Source organism: Mesitornis unicolor, unplaced genomic scaffold (assembly GCF_000695765.1).
Source record: "Mesitornis unicolor isolate BGI_N332 unplaced genomic scaffold, ASM69576v1 scaffold10880, whole genome shotgun sequence".
Classification (NCBI taxonomy): Eukaryota; Metazoa; Chordata; class Aves; order Mesitornithiformes; family Mesitornithidae; genus Mesitornis; species Mesitornis unicolor.
In genome coordinates, this window is record NW_010157588.1 from 1,849 (window position 1) to 19,821 (window position 17,973).

Here is a 17,973-nt window from a genome sequence, read left to right on the forward strand (position 1 = left end):
GGAAAAGATTGTGACTTAACTTCAGTGCTGAAAATGCTTATAAAAAGACTTGTCTTGCTATAAGAAGATGTCCTGGTAGCAACATTAACAGGATGTTCATGAATTACAATAACTGCAAGATCAAATTTGTCACTGGAATGCTAACAGTAAGTTTTCAACAGATGCAAAGTGATCTAAAGATAATTTTTAAGTTACTAGAATAAAGAATGCATAGTCAAGGAAATGAACCCTTGCTAATTTGCCTTGCTAAATGCAACATTCTTCCAATTATTTGGGTAGCAGCTAATTATGTCTCATTTTCCTGCAAAAGTAATACATTAAAATTAAGTAAAAGAAGGCTGGTATTGTTTCAGGAATCAGAAAATAAAATATTGTGGTCCCTATCTACTCACTGGAGGGGTTCAGACCTGTATCACCTACACCTCCAGAGGTGTAGCCTCAAAGCTGTGAGACAGAGGCCTATCTGTATGAGAGGACTCTGCACCTCCCCTGCTGAGGCTGTTCAACAATTTAGGAACCAATCAGACAAAGACAGGGAGCCAAAATAAGGCATCTGGTCTGTGGATTCAGGTTTGGTTTAGGACTGAGATAGGTGTAGAGCGGTGCAGCTTCACCAAGTTTCAGACAGTCCTAGATATGCATGGAAGTAGCAGTTTAGGTACCTGAGGTACTTAATTGACAAGAAAACATAGTTGTGTATAGACTTTAACTGCTAAGGAATTGGGCACGTGAGGCAGGGCTTGAGGATCATGTCCTTGGGCTTTGGTATTTTTATTGCACCCAAGTCCAGCAGTGGGCACTTAAGCCTTTACTGAACCCAGCCCTCAAGATCTTTACTGCTGTTCACCCATCTGTTAATTGGAAATAATTTCCAGTTTTGTAAAGTTCCAGATCAACAGCTTCCAGATACACAGCAAAAGAGAAACGAAGTATTTTTAACTAGCAACTGATATTTTAGGGGCAGTCTATGAAGGTCTTAATCTTCAAGTATGTGGATAATTCCTGTCCTTTTAAAGGCTCATAGATTGCTATTGAGAAGATAAAAACACATCAGGAAGTAGCCAGTGTGGTTAGAAATTAGAACATAGCCTCAACTACTAAAGCAGAAAATAGTTAATGTATTTTAAAATGAAATAAATGTATATTATTCTGACACATGTTGCTGGCATGCTAGATAACTTGCACTCATGAGAGCCCTTGAAAACAAGTTTTCTGAGATCCTCTAACTTTGGACCCATATCCATCAGAAAGTCTGCAGCAAAGCCAGAAACACTGTGGGAGTAGTAGGAGGAAGCTCTAAGAAAAGAGAATCAGGGCAAACTTTTATCTCTTTTTTTTTTTAATTTTTTTTTTCAACTGTGGCACACATGTTACTGCATGTGCAGAAACCCCTAGAGAAGCTGAGCTGTAGGGCTCTTTGGGAATTTAACCAATAGACAGGGTCTGTGCGTAGACTATGATAGCAGTGCTTATCTGTTGTAACAATGACTTCTAAAGAATTTACTTAAATCAACTATGACTATTTTTTTTAAATTGATAAATGGTTTATGCAGCATTAAAAATAGGTTTCTTACTTCAATTGCAGTAACACAGCTTTAAAGCCCATAAATCTTATAGCCATTGAACTACCAGTTGGAGTCACTTAAAATTTTGCAATTGAGTTAGTCACTGGTTGCAGCATTGTTTTAAAAAAAAAAAGGGAAAAAGTAACCAATGGTGAATTATGAGTGCTTCTCTGGATGACCTGATGTGTTCTTTCATGAGGCTGTTTTGTCCATTTGGAAATATAAAATGCCACAACTTTTTACCCAATGTAGACAGGTGTTCTATGTTAGGACGAGGAATCAGGATTACATTTCTCCATAGGGGCTGTCCCACTTTTAGAGGACTTTTGGGCATTAGATTGTAGATAATGCACTGAAGAAATGCTAAGGTTTGTTTTGTTTTGCCTTGCTTCTCAGAATAAAGTATTTCTTAAAGGAGGCTAAGACTGAATTCAGCATCAAAGCTGTATTTGCCTTCTGCGATCTAACCAATATTCAGATGCCCAGACCTAAAAAACCCCATAATCTGTGATGGAGATCTTTGGTGGCTCCCAAGAAAGTTGCATTGCAATATGCTGGTTAGGTTCAGAACAAAGATCTGGAATAAAATTAGTCACTGTATATACATTTAAAATTAGGCCTCAATGGTCTGCAAATGAATGACACAGGTTAGGAAATGAGGAAGAGTTTGAGGATAGTAGCAAATAGTACATGTTTTTTCTTTGTGCTTCCTCCTTTGCCTCACTCACTTTACAATGAAATTTAGCCACTGACTCCCAACACTGTTTTTCTTGGAGAGCAGACTAGGATGAAGAAACACAGCAATTAAATGTAAAAGTTACCCATGCATTGCAATAGGAGCTGGATTCCATGTGTTTTGGTAATAGGAACTACATGAAAAAACAAACAAACACTCAAAAAAAAACCAAACAAAAAGAGGTGACTCAGGTCTATCTAATCTTTAAAGTTTGAAGCCATTCTCAATTCCTACTGTCTCTGATCCCTTCTCCACTTCTGCCCCACATACAAAAATAGACCTTGTTAGACAAACAGGATTTTTTTTGCGCTCGTCTAGTTCCAATTGGTAATGCTGCTGCTGTGACACTCACATCATTTAAAGTTTGTTATGCTCCCATGTGTTGAACACATGGCTAGCAGTTCTTCCAACCGTCAGGATCCATGCAGTCACAGCAAAGCATTTAGCATCATAAATAAAGCAAACATGAACTGATAGTACATAACTTCCTTCTCATGGTGAATTAGGATGATGAACTGGAGTTTAATGCCATTCTTCATCTAACAGCAAAAGGCTTGAGTGTGGTAGACCTGGACCATGCTTGGAAAAGGATTCATTTGACCCTTTCATTGTCTCATATTTTGAACTCTTGGCTTAGGACCCAAATCTGTGCCAGTCAGCCATATGTGTGGTTCATGAGACCCTTCACAATGGCAATTCCACCCTCTTCTTCTACATTTCCTTTTAGTTTTTATATACTTTGCATGTAAGTAGGTCATTGTCAGTAGCTGAGCACTTTAAGGGAGCTTGTCATCTTTGTTCATGGTTGGAATCTGCCTTTGGCTTTAGGCATCACAAACAGGCAGATCTTTTAAGGGCCACAACATTTCTTTATTTAAAAAGAAGGCTTCCTATTTGGGATAATTCCTGAACATGATACTTAAGATTATTGAAGGTAATTGCATTACTTCAAACAAAACTGCATCTTTAATTGTATGCATATGTATTTGTGTGGCAATAGATTCAATTTGTTCTGTTTGGTTTTTTGTTGCTGCTGTCTTTTCTTTAAGGCATATCAGATTGCCAACCTATGTGTATCAAGTGTGGTGGAAGTATAATTCAATCTAATTGTCAGCTCCACTAGCCTGAAACCTTGGGTACCTTAAATCTATACCTATAGTGTACCTATAGTACACCTAACTAGTAAAGCAACGAACACACTCATCTCCCCTGTGGGTCACATGAAACTATACTTTCCTTGTACATTTTAAATTTCTGTGTGGCCGTCTTCTGAATCTGCCTACTTTCCCTTTCTCCTGCCATAAATCTGAGTCTATGACTTTGACTGAAAAGTTGTCTTTGAACTCTTTGTCTTAATGATCCAGACATTCCAGGATTGTATGTAAAAAAGAAGTATTTGCATAAAAAATAATTAACAGGACAAGTGTTACAGCAGTACAAATGAGAGAAGATTTGGTTTGGTGAGCTTACCAGCAAAAAGGCCAGAAGATTCCAAGTTTGGTTTGGGGTGGTGTGGTTATAAGCCTTTTACAACAAATTTAAATGTTCAAATATTAGTTTTTGTACAGCATGAAAATGAAAACAAAGCCTTTTCAACACTTTCATACGACTACCAGTTAGAGGCCTGATTTGAGGGCATGGACTCAAGTCTCCTCTTCATCATCAAAATAATACTTGTCTTCATTCCCAACTCCTGACATTTGGAAACAAAGAGGCTTGAGTGTTACTTTGCCCACAGTGAAGGCAAAAATTTCATTGACTTGGTAGTTATCTTTCTGCCTGTGTTCATGCTCAGATTAACAGATGAAGATATGTATCATCATATTTTGATAAAATAAGCTTCAGATCAACTTTACTTACAGTCCTGTAAGTGACTCTTTGGTTTCTGACATGAGATTCCCGGAACCACTGCTAAGTTTCTTTGGTTTGCTTATGAATTGCTGGACAGATTAGCACATGTTTTTGTTAAGTGAATGCAAATATGCCAATAAAAAGCAGCATATAGCTATTTCCACTTTTAAATAATTCACTGAACATTTTTATGTTACTTACTTCTGTGGGTTGACATCTTTAAATTCTTTACTGTTTAATTTTTTACTAGACTGTATTATCTTTTAAAAAGGGTATGTTAGTGTTTCTGCACATACATATATTTTTATATATATATATATACACACACACACAGAGACACACGCACCTCCAGAGAAAGTTTTGTGTCAGAAATCAAATACTATAATCCACTCAGTTACACAGTAGTTTTTTTAAACTAGGTTCGTAAATATTTTTTTACCAGACAAAAGCAATGTTGTATGGAAATACACTTTATTTTGTATAGCTTCTTTAAAGCACATTGTGTCTCAAATACGTTAGAGATAGTTGACACACTTGCAGATTTTAAAATACTCTTAAAAGATTTTAATTTAATGAAAATTCTAAACAACGATAGCAATATACATGCCCCTTAATTAACATGCATCATAAGTATAATAGGGTGATTACACCTCTAAAAGCTGAGCAGTTAGTCGCATTTAGGTATATATTGGTTTGCAGGAGTGCACTCTTAGTGACAGGAATAGTTGGTATCTTTGTTCATTGATTCTGAAAGAGCAGCACGATGATGATGCCTTATAAAAACCCTACATGTACATGTTTGGACTGTTGCTGGAGCAGTAGGCAAGATTTAATTGACATGGGACTACCAATTCCAGTACAGAAAGACAGCTCCACTGTGAAACTGAAATGAAAATAATCTCATTATCATGGTGTGGAAGCTATATTTTATTAAAGTTTCACAATAGTGCTGTTGAGTCTTCCTGGTGAAACACTCAAGCTGCCCGATGGACTCAGCAGATGGCTGCTCACCGCCATGCGTTTGATTTCTTCCAGCAGACTGTTCCTGTAAGATGCATCATTGTATTGTGCAGCGTAAAGGTTTTTACTGGGTTTTGAGGGGGGATTTTTGCTTTCATTTAAAGACAAAAATATTTCTAAATGGTGTAATTTTTCCTTTGCCTGCTATGTGCACACCTATCATAGACGGAAGGGCAGCTCTTCAAGCCCCACCAGGGTCACAGCAGCCACCCGTCGTGGTCAGTTTGCAATGCCACATTATCACATCCCCATGTAGCCGGTGTAGGGAGATAAAGCGCTTCAGGAAATCAGGTGTAGTATTTCTGATATTATTAAGCAAACAATACTTCTTTGTTCCTCCATTTTTAAGCCCCTCACTTACTGTACATCCTGCCTTTTATTATGGGCTGGTCTTTACTAAGCACTTAAAAAATAAATTGCCTTCATGGTTGCTTCATTTTTGTGCTTAAAATGGATTTTACTGGAGCTAAAAAGGGACAGAATGTAGCTCAGATTACTTTAAAAGTATTGAGAAGATAGTTGAGTACCTGAAGAAACATGAGTTTCTTAGGAATAGAAATCTAGCCTCTGACCAACTGGGAACCTTGTGGCAGCACCAGCGGCTGGTGGTGGGTGAGGTGGGAGGAATGATCATTTCACGTATTCTGGGCCACTGGGCATCAGTGGGTTCTGATTTCAGATTCATGCCATGATACAGTTTTTCCTGGTTTTTGGAGACAACCTTTGCAACCCTGCAACTCTCAATAGCTGTGTGAAGGAGTGCAGATAAAGAGCAAGCTTAAGAAGCAGAGAATACAAGTTTTCTCATGTGAACAGGTGGATTACTCCCATCCCAGTCACTGAATCACAAAATAGTATGGGTTGGAAGGGACCTCTGGAGATCATCTAGTCCAACTCCTCTGCTGAAGCAGGTTTACCAACAACAGGTTGCACAGGATAGTGTCCAGGCAGGTTTTTAATATCTCCAGAGAAGGAGAAATCACAGCCTGTTCAGTGCTCTGTCACCCTCAGTGTACAGTAGTATTGCCTTCTTTTCAGCTTGAACCTCCTGTGTTCAGTTTGTGCCCATTGTCCCTTGTCCTGTCACTGGGTGCCACTGAAAAGAGTCTGACATCCTCCTGACACCTGCCCTCCTTTAGGTGTTTATAAGCATTGTTAAGATTCCTTCCCAGTTTTCTCCAGGCTAAACAGAGCAGGGTCTCTCGGCCTTTCCTGATAAGAGAAATGCTCCAGTCCCCTCATCTTCTTTGTAGCCCTCTGCTGGACTCTCTGCAGTAGTTCCATGTCTTTGTTGAATAGGGGAGACCAGAACTGGACACAGTATTCCAGATGTGGCCTCTCTAGGGCAGAGTAGAGGGGGAGGAGAATCTCCCTCAACCTGCTGACCACATTCTTCTTAATGCACCCCAGGATGCCATTGGCCTTCTTGGCCACAAGGGCACATTGCTGGCTCATGGTTAACTTGTCATCCACCAGGACTCCCAGGTCCTTCTCTGCAGAGCAGCTTCCAGCAGGTCACTCACTAAACTGTACTGTTGAATAGGGTTATTCCTCACCAGGTATGGGACCCTATACTTGTCTTTGTTGAACTTCACTAGGTTCCTCTCTTCCCAACTCTCCAGCCTGTCCAGGTCTCATGGAATGGCAGCACAGCCTTCTGGTGCGTCAGCCACTCCTCCCAGTTTTGTGTCATCAGCAAACTTTCTGAGGGTACTCTCTGTCCCTTCATCTAGGTCACTGATGAATATATTGAACAAGACTGGACCCAGTACTGACCTCTGGAGAACACTGTTAGCCACAGGCCTCCAACTAGACTCTGTCCCACTCATCAGAGTCCTCTGAGCTCCATTGAGCCTGATCTCAATCCACCTCACTGTCCACTCATCTAACCCACACTTCCTAAGCTTATCTATGAGGATGTTACGGCAGACATTGTCAAAAGCCTTGCTGAAGTCGAGATAGGCAACATCCACTGCTCTCCCTTCATCTACCCAGCCGGTCAAGCCATCATAGGCTGTCAGATCATGCATGATTTCCCCTTGGTGAATCCATGCTGACCACTCCTGATGACCTTCTTTTCCTCCACATGCTTAGAGATGACATCCAGAATGAGTTGTTCCATGACCTTTCCAGGGATAGAGGTGAGGCTGACTGGCCTGTAGTTTCCTGGGTCCTCCTTCTTCCACTTTTCGAAGATTGTGGTGGCATTGGCTTTCCTGGCACTTAAAGCTGAAGGAGCTCTGTGATTCACAGAAACTCCTCAATTTCATGTCACATGTGATTATAAACCCCACTGCATTATATGCTATTTAGTTTTCTCTTCCAGATACTCATTTAAAGAGGAAATATGATGAAAGACATGATAGTTCAGCCTAGAATGTTACGGAGTTTTGCAATCTACCCATAAATGACGTGAGAGGACCGACTCTCATCATTTATTATGAAGTCCTGGGATAGAAAAGACAAATTCCATACATAGTCATATTTATGCCATCTTGTTAGCTTTAATCTTATGCAGCTGAGACCTTTAGTTTCTGTTAGTTTCTAAACTGTTTTTCCTAAGGGTTCATCATGATGCCACAGTCAGTGTGTCTTTCTGTAGGACAGGGAAGGAAACGACAGTATTTTTCTATAGATTTGAAGTTCAAAGCTGTAAGCCAATGTTGTTTTCCATAATTCCAGTGCCCCATGCACATGGCTTTAATTATTTCAGATACACCCTGAATATGACAAATTTTTTGGTAACTTTTTATTTCAGAAAGAGAGAGCTCAGTTTTCTGGAATATAAAGTTCTTCAGTCTCCTAGGAGCAATAAGGCAATTTAAGCTTCCTAGAGCAACTTCAAGAGCAGTGATAGCTACCAGTGTTATTAGAGGATCATAGTATTTCAGAAGATCATCAACTTTAATGACCTTCATATCCTGGATTTAGATTCAGAGGATGTTGAGGCAATCTTATTAACACAGACAAATGTCTCCATCTTCACTTCTAGTATCCCAGAGACACATAATTTCAGCACATTAGAATGCATAAACGCTGCTGTTACCAAGACAAAGAACAGCAGGGGAGATGAATTTCCACACAACAGTACCATTGATAAGGAAGAAAGATGTGCAAATGCTCAGGAAGGATGTGGACATGGAACAATTAAAACTAACAGAAAAATATTCCAGTGGATAGAGTCAAGAAGCAGTTCTTTAATTTTTAAATTTGCACAGCAATAACCGAGACAAATGAGCCTCTGAAATATTTTGGAAAACGTCACTTTGCAAACCTTGTAGATTGCTTAAATGTTTATTAAAATGGACCAAAAGCCAAAATTCTTTGGGTAAAATAAATACTTTGTCTTTGCTAAGTAACAATATTTGTGAACAAAACATAAAACAATAATTTTCATGTGTCAAACATAGTAACATTAAAGATTAAATGTTGGAGTCAGACTGGGCATTTTTTTACATCTTCCTATTTACAAGCTGCTCATTATGACCATTTACCTCAAGTTAGCTATTAAAATGACTAACATTTTTAAAGTTTGCTCCATGGCTAGAATAAAAACAACAGAAATGTCCTTTTACCATAACTTAACAAAAAGCAGAACCGTATTTTTGTTATCTAGAAGAACATACTGTTATAAATACAGCTGGTTTTCATCTACAATGATATAAATAATAAACATGCTGCCATTCACAAGGATTTTAATAGATGATTATATATAAGCAATATTATAATCTAGTAGAGGATGGCATGAGTTTTCATCATTCATTTTTATTGTACTTATTCAGGACCCTTGTCTTCATCTGAAAAATGTGGCACAGATTTCTTTGCTACAACATTATCCAGTCGCTGTCCTTGCAGATACGGGTTCACACTCTGAAAAAGTTTAAAATTATTTATACTTATTAGAAACGGGGAAATATATAAAAGGTAACTTGGATTAGTGGATATAATTGTATCTGTCAAATACTTAGAGACTGAAAAAAAAATGCTCCCAGGGAGTAAATCTAAAAGGCAGTCAGTGTTTTGTTTTCTAATATTTTTGTGTTCAAGAATTTAGAGAATACAAGTGAAGGAGGACTATCGAGAATATAGGACAGTCTGAATTAAAGACTGGCTTTTTGCTCCAGTCCTCCTTTCCTCAGTCCAGCAGAGAAGCAGCAGCAGCAGCAGATCGAATGCCCCAATTCTTGAGGCAGGACAGAACTTGTTAAAGAAGCACAGGTAAGCTTTAGCTTAAATCAGTAGCCTCTGCTGGACCTTATGCTGGGAGACGAGTTAGTTACCACAAAACCATTTTTGACCAAAGTGTCTTCTTCAGCCCATCTCCTCTGCAGGAAACCTCTCCTCACTTCCTCTCTTGATGCCGAGATAAAAAACTGCTGGCACAGAAGCGGAGCCAAGCAAGGTTTTGGCATAGGAAATGGCTCTTCTGCCACTGCCAGAACAAGGGAATGCTGGAAAGAAGATCCCCGGAGAGGGTTTAGCTTCACTTTGCGCCACGTAAGCAGCACAACGTGAGACTGAAGATGAACAGATCCTGTCTCAAAACTGTTTGGAGATCATGGTAATGTACAAAGCCTATGCTTTAATTTTATCTATACCCATGGAATAAAATGTATTTATTGTATTTTAAGTATTAAGCAGTTTAGTGGAGTTTCAGAATTAAGTATTATTTACACTCCCTCTCTGGCCTGTTACAATGTCAGTGTAAACAAAGTTCAAGTATATACTTTCTCCTTCACAGATACAGTCAAAAATTCTAGTGTGCTGGCTTTTGATGCCAATAAAAATTGTTTGCCTAAGGACAAACTTTGTAAGAATGCAAATTTTCCAGTATCTCCTGATTCTTGTCAGGCTTGCGGCGTCATACTTTTCTTGAGATATTTCTGTGCTTCTTTCACCAAAACGTAGGAGTTCAAAACCACACAGAAAAAAAAAAGCAAGCTTTTAAAATAGGCCTGAAATATATATTTCAAATATCCTAAGTATTTTTCAAATCTTTGGAAAAGATTTGGGGTTTGTCTGCTTTCAAGTTTAAGCCCTTGGGTTCCTCCAGATTTGTAGACGGTCATTAATAACTAATCACAGCACAGAGCAGCCCTTTTGCTTTCTTCTATTTTTTTTTTGGAGTACTTTGCCTGCTACAAGTGAAAACATAAAAATATTAAGAACCAGAAATGAATGTGGAAAAATCTGAAAAGAAAACTAACACTAATTTAATGCTTTAAATTGTTAAAAATAAGACACATGTAAATGATTTGTTTGTGTTTGTTTAAAGAAGTTCTGTTTCATGTTAGTTTAGTGAAATTCAGCTGTTGCATAAACTTCTAGGAATTATTTGAAGATTCTTAGGAAGATTAATTGGCCTTTTTCTGGAATGGTACTTACTTGCTACTTTTTGAAATAAAGTAGAAGAGAATGAGAATACAGAAAAATCTGAATCCATCTCAACCAACAAAAGAAAACACAGAATATAATGCAAAATTTTTGGCTGATTTGAATAAAAAAAAATGTTTAATCCTATACAGCTGTGCTGAATTCAAAGTAGTGCAGTTCCTGACTACATCTGTGCACAACTCCAAGCACACAGCACCGTGGCTCAGTGATTGCAGAAGCACTCCTGTCATGTTCGGGATATCAGATTCTGGACAGGGTTATGCTCACGCACAGAAGTTAATAAAGGGGGCAATTGCTACTTAAATTAGAGGTCACTGGAGGCTTCCTTGTCTTGCACCGCAAAGGCTGCAAAAAATAACAGAGTAGCAAATGACAAATACATACCTTTGTTATATGTACTGATTATGTGTATGTGTGCTTGTACGTGTTTATATATGTACATAGAAGTATATGAATATACGCACATACTTAGAGAATATGTAGTGTTGTAGACTCCAGTAGTGCCTCTGTGACAGTTACACCATAGCTTCATATAGACACAACACAGTTACTCTCCATTGACAGCTCAATTCTCCAAACAGGAATTGCTTTAAGCTAAAATCAGGATGTTGTTACCCAAAAAGACTGATGTGTTGCCAGAAGCTGCCTTCCCTAAACTCTGTCTGTGCAGAAGACCATGGAGGAGTGGCAGGGACCACAGGAGGGGAACACGGTGGGCTTTTTGGTTTCTGTAAAAATACACTCTGCTGCTGGCAGCTCTAGGTTACCCTTCTGCTGATAAAGTGAAAATTCTGAATTGTGCATTAAAGCATTAGGAATCATTGCCCTATTACTGTCAAAATACTAAAATACTGTAAATGATAATGAATTATATTTAGAGAATGAATTTTACTTACTTTAGAGTTAAGATCAGGTGCCTACCCTTTTTCCTTTTCCGCTAACAAACTTGAAAATCAAATGTAAGTGGGAGACACCAAGCTCAAAATAGATCATTAACTGATGGTTGAATAGTGTTTACTACCAGTGATGTGTGAACTGGTAAGAAATCAACTCAGCTTCTCCCTTCCTGGCAAAGACTTTAAGTTTGAAAGTAAAATAAATAAATAAATATTCTTCAGTTATTTTAAACCAAATTTACTTCATTTATAATATAAACTGTGCTGTCATATTTTGAAAAGCTACTTTCTGGCAGAGAGCTAGATTATTTTTGTCTTGTAAAAAAATACCAGCAGCAAAGCTAGTGACTTTAACTCTGCCTTAAAGCAATTTTTTGATAGAAGAAAGGCTGACTCTACTAAAAAAAGAGAGAAGATCTTGAGATGGACTGTGCAGAGGTTCTCTGTGATATGTGGATTACCTTCCTTGTTTGACCAAGATGAGAACCCATTCATCTTTCTCTTTCAAGGAAGCGGGACACAGAGATAGGAGTTTAATCTGAGGTAAATCAAAGTATGTAAGTGAATCAAATTACATCGGCTGAAGAACCAGTTCTACTGTCATTTATACCCAAAAACATATTCATTTTACCAATATTTTTAGTAGGAAACTTTTAAATTCTGTTTTGAAGACATTTGAATAATTTAAATGGTTTTATGCAGATAGGATCCATTTGAAAACACAGATAATATAAAGTTTTAAAATTAATGCTCTGCATTGAGGTGCATCTTCTGAAAGCAGCAGGCTATTTAGAGAAATGCATCGTGTATTTGGTGGAGTCCTGAAGCCTGCTGTAGTAGTTCATCACAGATTCCCCGACTTTACAAGTTATCTAAGGTATAATGCATTAGACTAACTTTTCATTTTGACAGTATGATTTTAATTCTTATTAGCTCTCTAGATGATACAGGGGCTATAAAGTATTCTGATAGTTACCCTCTTTCTTCTTTTTGGACCACCATTAATCTTCTCAAAGAGTAAATTCTTGCTCTACAAGGAGAAAAAAATGCAGCCATCAAATTCATTACACTCTTTTTTTAAAATACTACTTTTGCTGTTAAATATTTGCATGTGGTTTTATGGGAAAGTTAAACCACAAATAAATATTTGGATATTAAAAAACATTTTGCAGTTCTTCAGGAGCAGTCACACTTTTATCAACAATTAAAACACCAGCAATTTCCCACTATGTTGCACTATATTATCATCTGTGTTCAGGCAATAAGTGCTTCAAATACATGCTGGTATAATGAAACAGACTGGATGTTACTCATCATGTGATACATGGTATACATACATATATATGTAAAAAAAAAAAGACAGAATTAGAAAAGGAAAATAAGAGTGGGAGGGAGAGGAAGCAGGAATCCTGCCTCTGGTACATCTTCCTATACATTCGAGGCGACACAAGAACAGAAGCAAAAAATACTTCTTTTACAAGGGATTTTCTAATTCCTTTTAAAAACGACAATCAGCGTTGTTCCTATTGTTTTGTTGTCTTTGCTTATTCCCTTCCAGATATCAACACCTCCCAGTGCAAAGTTCTGCTGAAAGGAGTTCAGTGCCAGCTCTTCCTTTGTTTAAGTAGTGCCCTCAATAAAGTTTCTAAAAACCGTTTGGTCTATAACATTTTTAATGGCGAACCTTTTAAAAACTGCCAAAAACATCTTGGCAGAAGAGAAAGTTATGATGATGAGAAAAGAGAAAAAAAAGCCTCTGACCATAGTTTACATAAGTGCATCCACATATTGTTGTATTTCATACAAGTAGTGAATTCTAATAAAGTCTGGAATAACACGCACATGCTCAACACATTTTGTTTCAATTGTGCATTATGAAGAAAAACAAAACCAAACCCTAACCTGAAAATGGAAGGAGAGAAGAATTACATGTATAAAAGCAGAACACTGTATAAACAAGGCCATTAATTCTGCTATAAACAACTGACCTAACGTTGATTATATAAATAGAAAGTGTAATTCTAGTGCGAGACAAATTCACCAAACACTTCTACCCTCTCTGCAGTCTTGATATGAGAAAAAACAAACATTTTCAAGTGTTACAATGAGATTGCCAAAATTGTCTGTTTTGTACTTCTCATGTTCATTAAACCCCAAATTCACGAGGCCTATCTCTTGCCCAACCTCAGTTATTTTTGTCTGAGCTGTGCCAAAAGGGAACAGAGATGAAGTTGGCCAAGGGAGACATTCTTGGCCAGTCATTTATGCAAACTCACTTTGGGAAAACTTAAATTTAACATTTTAAAGAAATCCATGGATGCATAAATTGTTCACTTTAGGAAACAAAGTGCCGCTGAAGCTTCTCTTTGTAAACTCTATGACCTTCTGCTTCTCATGAGAGGAAAAATGGTGTTTCTGAATTAAAAATAATTTCATGACTACTGGAGCTAACATTTCTGTCACTCAGAAAACTTCCTTACAATTGAACTGTTCCTGCTCAGGAAGATTGTATTTTGTTTAGTCTGTTTGGGAATGTTTTAAGACCCTAACTACTACTTAAGCATTATGTGGAGTGCAAAGCAAAGGAGGTTATGGGGCATAAGCTAAGAGTGGGATCGTATGATAATAACAATCCTGAAAATATCTTCCATGTGTAAGGGCTTGAGCTCATCAGCCACCAAAATTTGCCTGTGAAGTGCTCATCATTCTCATCCCACATCTAGGACTTGCTATGAATGAAGGCACAGATTTTATCCACTTATAGGTACATCTGATCTGATCTGCACGCTTCAATCTACTTGGATTAGGGTAATACAGGTTGGGATTTTGGTGGGAAACCTCAAGTACTTAAAGGGGGCCTACAGGAGAGATGGGAGGAACTCTTTATCAGGAAGTGACAGGATGATGGGTAATGATTTTAAACTGAAAGAGGGTAGATCTACATTAGATACAAGGAAGAAATTCTTCTCTTTGAGGGTGGTGAGACACTGAATCATGTTGCCCAGAGAAGTTTCCTCCCTGGAAGTGTTCAAGACCTGCCATAACCCATCCTAATAATCATCATTGCCATCCAGATATTTTAAAATGGCAGTTGGCAAAGAATTATGCTCTTAATGTTGCTCGCTATAACTGAAGTTGGAATAAAATGAAATTTATGAGGGACTAGCTTCAGGATTTAATTACAATTAGGAAGCCAGAGATGACAGCTTCTTTAACAAAAAGTTGAATATTTTTATACCTGCTTCCCATTTGCGTTTCTTTTTACTGTCTTGGATCTGCCCACTGTAGCTGATAAGCAAAACTGGCATTATTTGTAACCTTAAGAGTGAAATGTTATACATTGCTTCAGTAAAAAGAAGGGTTGCTGAAAAACATAGTTGCTTTTAATTTTCTATTTGTACTGATACTGGCATCAGAAGACACAGATGAACTTCCCTTCTCTTTTTAACCCCTGGACCTTGGGTTTCAATAAATATACAACTTACATCTAAGTGGTTTTTAGATTTGTATTGTAAATTATATATTGCAAACTATTTTCATGGAAGACTATCTGGATGCTAACAACCCTTCTTCAGACCATCTACAGAGTCAAGCTGCAAGCTGCAGAAAAGGCAGACTCAAAATGCCTGTTGCCTGTAAGGAAAAGTCTGAACTGAGGGGAAAAAAAAAACCAAACCACCTCAGAAATCTTAGAAAGTACAGTTGAACACTAGGGTAGAAACCTCCAAAAGTCCCTCATCTTACTATTCACACTGTCCTCCCTACATTTTCCACGTAAGAGAATGAAAAAAAAAATAAAAGAGGGGAAAAAAATAGGGAAAAAAAATAAAAGAGGGGAAAAAAAATAAAAGAGGGGAAAAAATAAAAGAGGGGAAAAAATAAAAGAGGGGAAAAAATAAAAGAGGGGAAAAAATAAAAGAGGGGAAAAAAATAAAAGAGGGGAAAAAGAAAGAGTCTTTGGGGCTGGAGAGGAGAGTGTAAAGCTGTGTATCTCACCCTATAAACAGAGTCTATTCCTCAGACTTCCCGCAGGTCAGCATATTGATATATGCAGAGTTTTTCCTCTTTCTTCCCTTTCCTAACCCAATATACGTTTATCATGATTTCTATATTTGTACCTTCATATGTATTAGCAAGTATTTACATGGAATCATACACTTTGCTGTATGAGACAGCTTCTAGACTTGTTTTACCCTTCTAAAATGTGCCTGCTGCTCACAGGGTACTCCAGAGTTCTCCCGGTTTTGGAAGCGTGAGAGTATGTCACCAAAACAAACCAAACTACCTTCTTCTTTCCAATTATTCGTGAACAAGCAGGTCCTATTTTTCTGACCTGCTAATGTAATTTAGGTTTTACTGTGGTTATGCTAAGGAATGCACACTGGCTCCTTGAAAGGACAAGTCAGTGGGAACTGCAATGCTGCCTCAACCGCTCTGCGGCAGGAAAAGACAGGGGAGAAGCTCCCCCGAGAGCTGTGAGCGCATGCCAGCTCTCGCGGGTCCAGGAGACACATCGGCTCCAGGGGCTTCAGACGGTGGTGACAGCCGAGTGCCTTCATAGCACGCAGGAGGAGTTTGTGGAAACGCAGTCTGTAAATATGCAGCCGCTGCAGCTGCGGAGGCTTTTCCACGGGAGAAGCAAGAACGGGCTGCTGGCGGGCAGGGGGGATTTTGGTGGCAGGGGGCAGTGGGAGGATGAGGATGCAGTTACCCGCTGGGCAGCCCACAGTTGGCTGTGTCGGTTATCTACAACCAAACCCAGATGACAGTAAGTGACCTAGAAGATCTGATCTACTTCATCTCTCCTTTATAAAGTCTCAAGCAGCTAATTTTTAGAACGCTTTTCTGGTCCTATTTTTCCAGAGAGATAAAAATAACAAAACCGTCCATAAAACCAGATAGCTTTGTATTTATCTTTTTAAAGTGTAGGAACATACAATGAGGAGGCAATCAGGGCAGTTCTCCTGGATCTCAGCAGAACAGTTGCTAATGCACATTACCAGCTGTTTCATTTCTAATCAAAAAGATCTGGAGTTGGCTACACTGCAGCTAGATATGATTACTGTTTAGTACCTAACAATCTGTTTTAATCCATGCATGAGCAGTTTTTTCCCCTGAATTAGTAGTGATGGATGGAGAAATGAAAAAAGGCCAGTATTCGCTAATGATTACCTACCATTTGTTAAGTATATACGTTACTGATGACAACACAGTATGTAGGCTTGATTCTGAAATATTGCTATAGGCCAAAGATTTACAGAAGTGCTTTCATAGCCTTCAAAATAGTATTGTGAAAGTAAATTACTTATGAATAATAAGAAAACTAACAGCATTATCTGGCATAAATAAGAAAGTTCACCATCTGGTGTTTTAAAATTAAAACCTTTGATGGTAATTACTTAGAATGCAACAAGAGTTTCCAAAATTTGGATTTTTGGCATGATTCTCTCTAGAAATTTAGCACTCACATAAGTAATTAAGACTATAAATCTTACACTGGTTTGATTACAAATGATGAATCATTGTCTCAGAATTACAGCAGGAGAAGAGGCTGCCAAACATGTCCATTTATCGATATTTGCTTACAGAGCACTAGTTTAGGGCAATCTTAAATAAAGTGTTATAACAATGTAAAATGAGGTTTCGTTATTTGCTCTAGAAGCATAAATTATGGCCATTGTTATTGTTTTCTTGGCGCCTGAAGATGGATTTGGGATTGGACATTTAACTGATGTAATCTAAGATTAAGCAGCAGAGCTCTCTTTGGAGTCTCTAGCCTGCAGGAAAAGTCTAGCTGGAGTTATTAAAGTCCTTGTATGCTCAAAGCAATAGTGTAGCTCACTGTATTTGTTATATGCAATGTGTAAATTAGCTTTTCAGTATAATATAGTGCACAACCTGAACAGAGGAAGAAGCAGCATCAAGTCCTCCAAAACCCTTAAGCAAGAGACAATTCCTCAAAGCAAGTTGTCCAGACCTAGATTTTTTTGAGGTGTTTAGGCACTGCTACACTCCACTTATGGTTTTTTTGGCATCAAAGTAGCTGAACAGTGAATAGTCAGAGCCTGGATAATCTTTCAAGTTAGGGCTCTGTTATGTTTTGAAATCTTGTGCTAAAATCTGCACTAATTTTGGTTACATGGTCACTGTAGTTCGAAATGTGGTTTGCTGCATTTATTAAGCACATGCATAGTTATCATGCTTTGGGACAGGTAACAGACAAGGATTTCTACTTTCTATTTTTATGGGCTTTTCATCAATCACAGGCATTATTGCTGTATTTTTAAGGGCAAGTTCACCTTTTTCAGAAGTTTCCCTTAGAGTGGTAGTTTTTTCCAGCAATAAGCACAATATTCTCCTTGTGGTTTCATAGTATCCCACACAGCAGACAATACCCAGTTTCACATGTAACAAAAATAAGCAAGAAGCATTTACTCACCCATTTGCCCATGTTGGGATAGTCATGCTCTGGGTCAAAAAGGTGCTGGTGCAGCTGGTATTCCCTGCTGAA

General features: G+C 38.1%; 1 protein-coding gene across 1 annotated transcript in view; it reads right to left on the reverse strand.

Moving 5' to 3' along the window:
• Nucleotides 1-8,174: 8,174 nt before the first annotated feature.
• SCG5 (secretogranin V (7B2 protein)) overlaps nt 8,175-17,973 on the reverse strand; it is a 26,900-nt gene continuing 17,101 nt past the window's right edge. The window contains 3 exon segments of the mRNA XM_010180581.1: nt 8,175-9,042; nt 12,439-12,492; nt 17,902-17,973. The exon segment at nt 17,902-17,973 is cut by the window's right edge and continues 12 nt beyond it. Coding sequence (XP_010178883.1) covers nt 8,947-9,042; nt 12,439-12,492; nt 17,902-17,973 — 222 coding nt within the window. The 3' untranslated portion in view covers nt 8,175-8,946.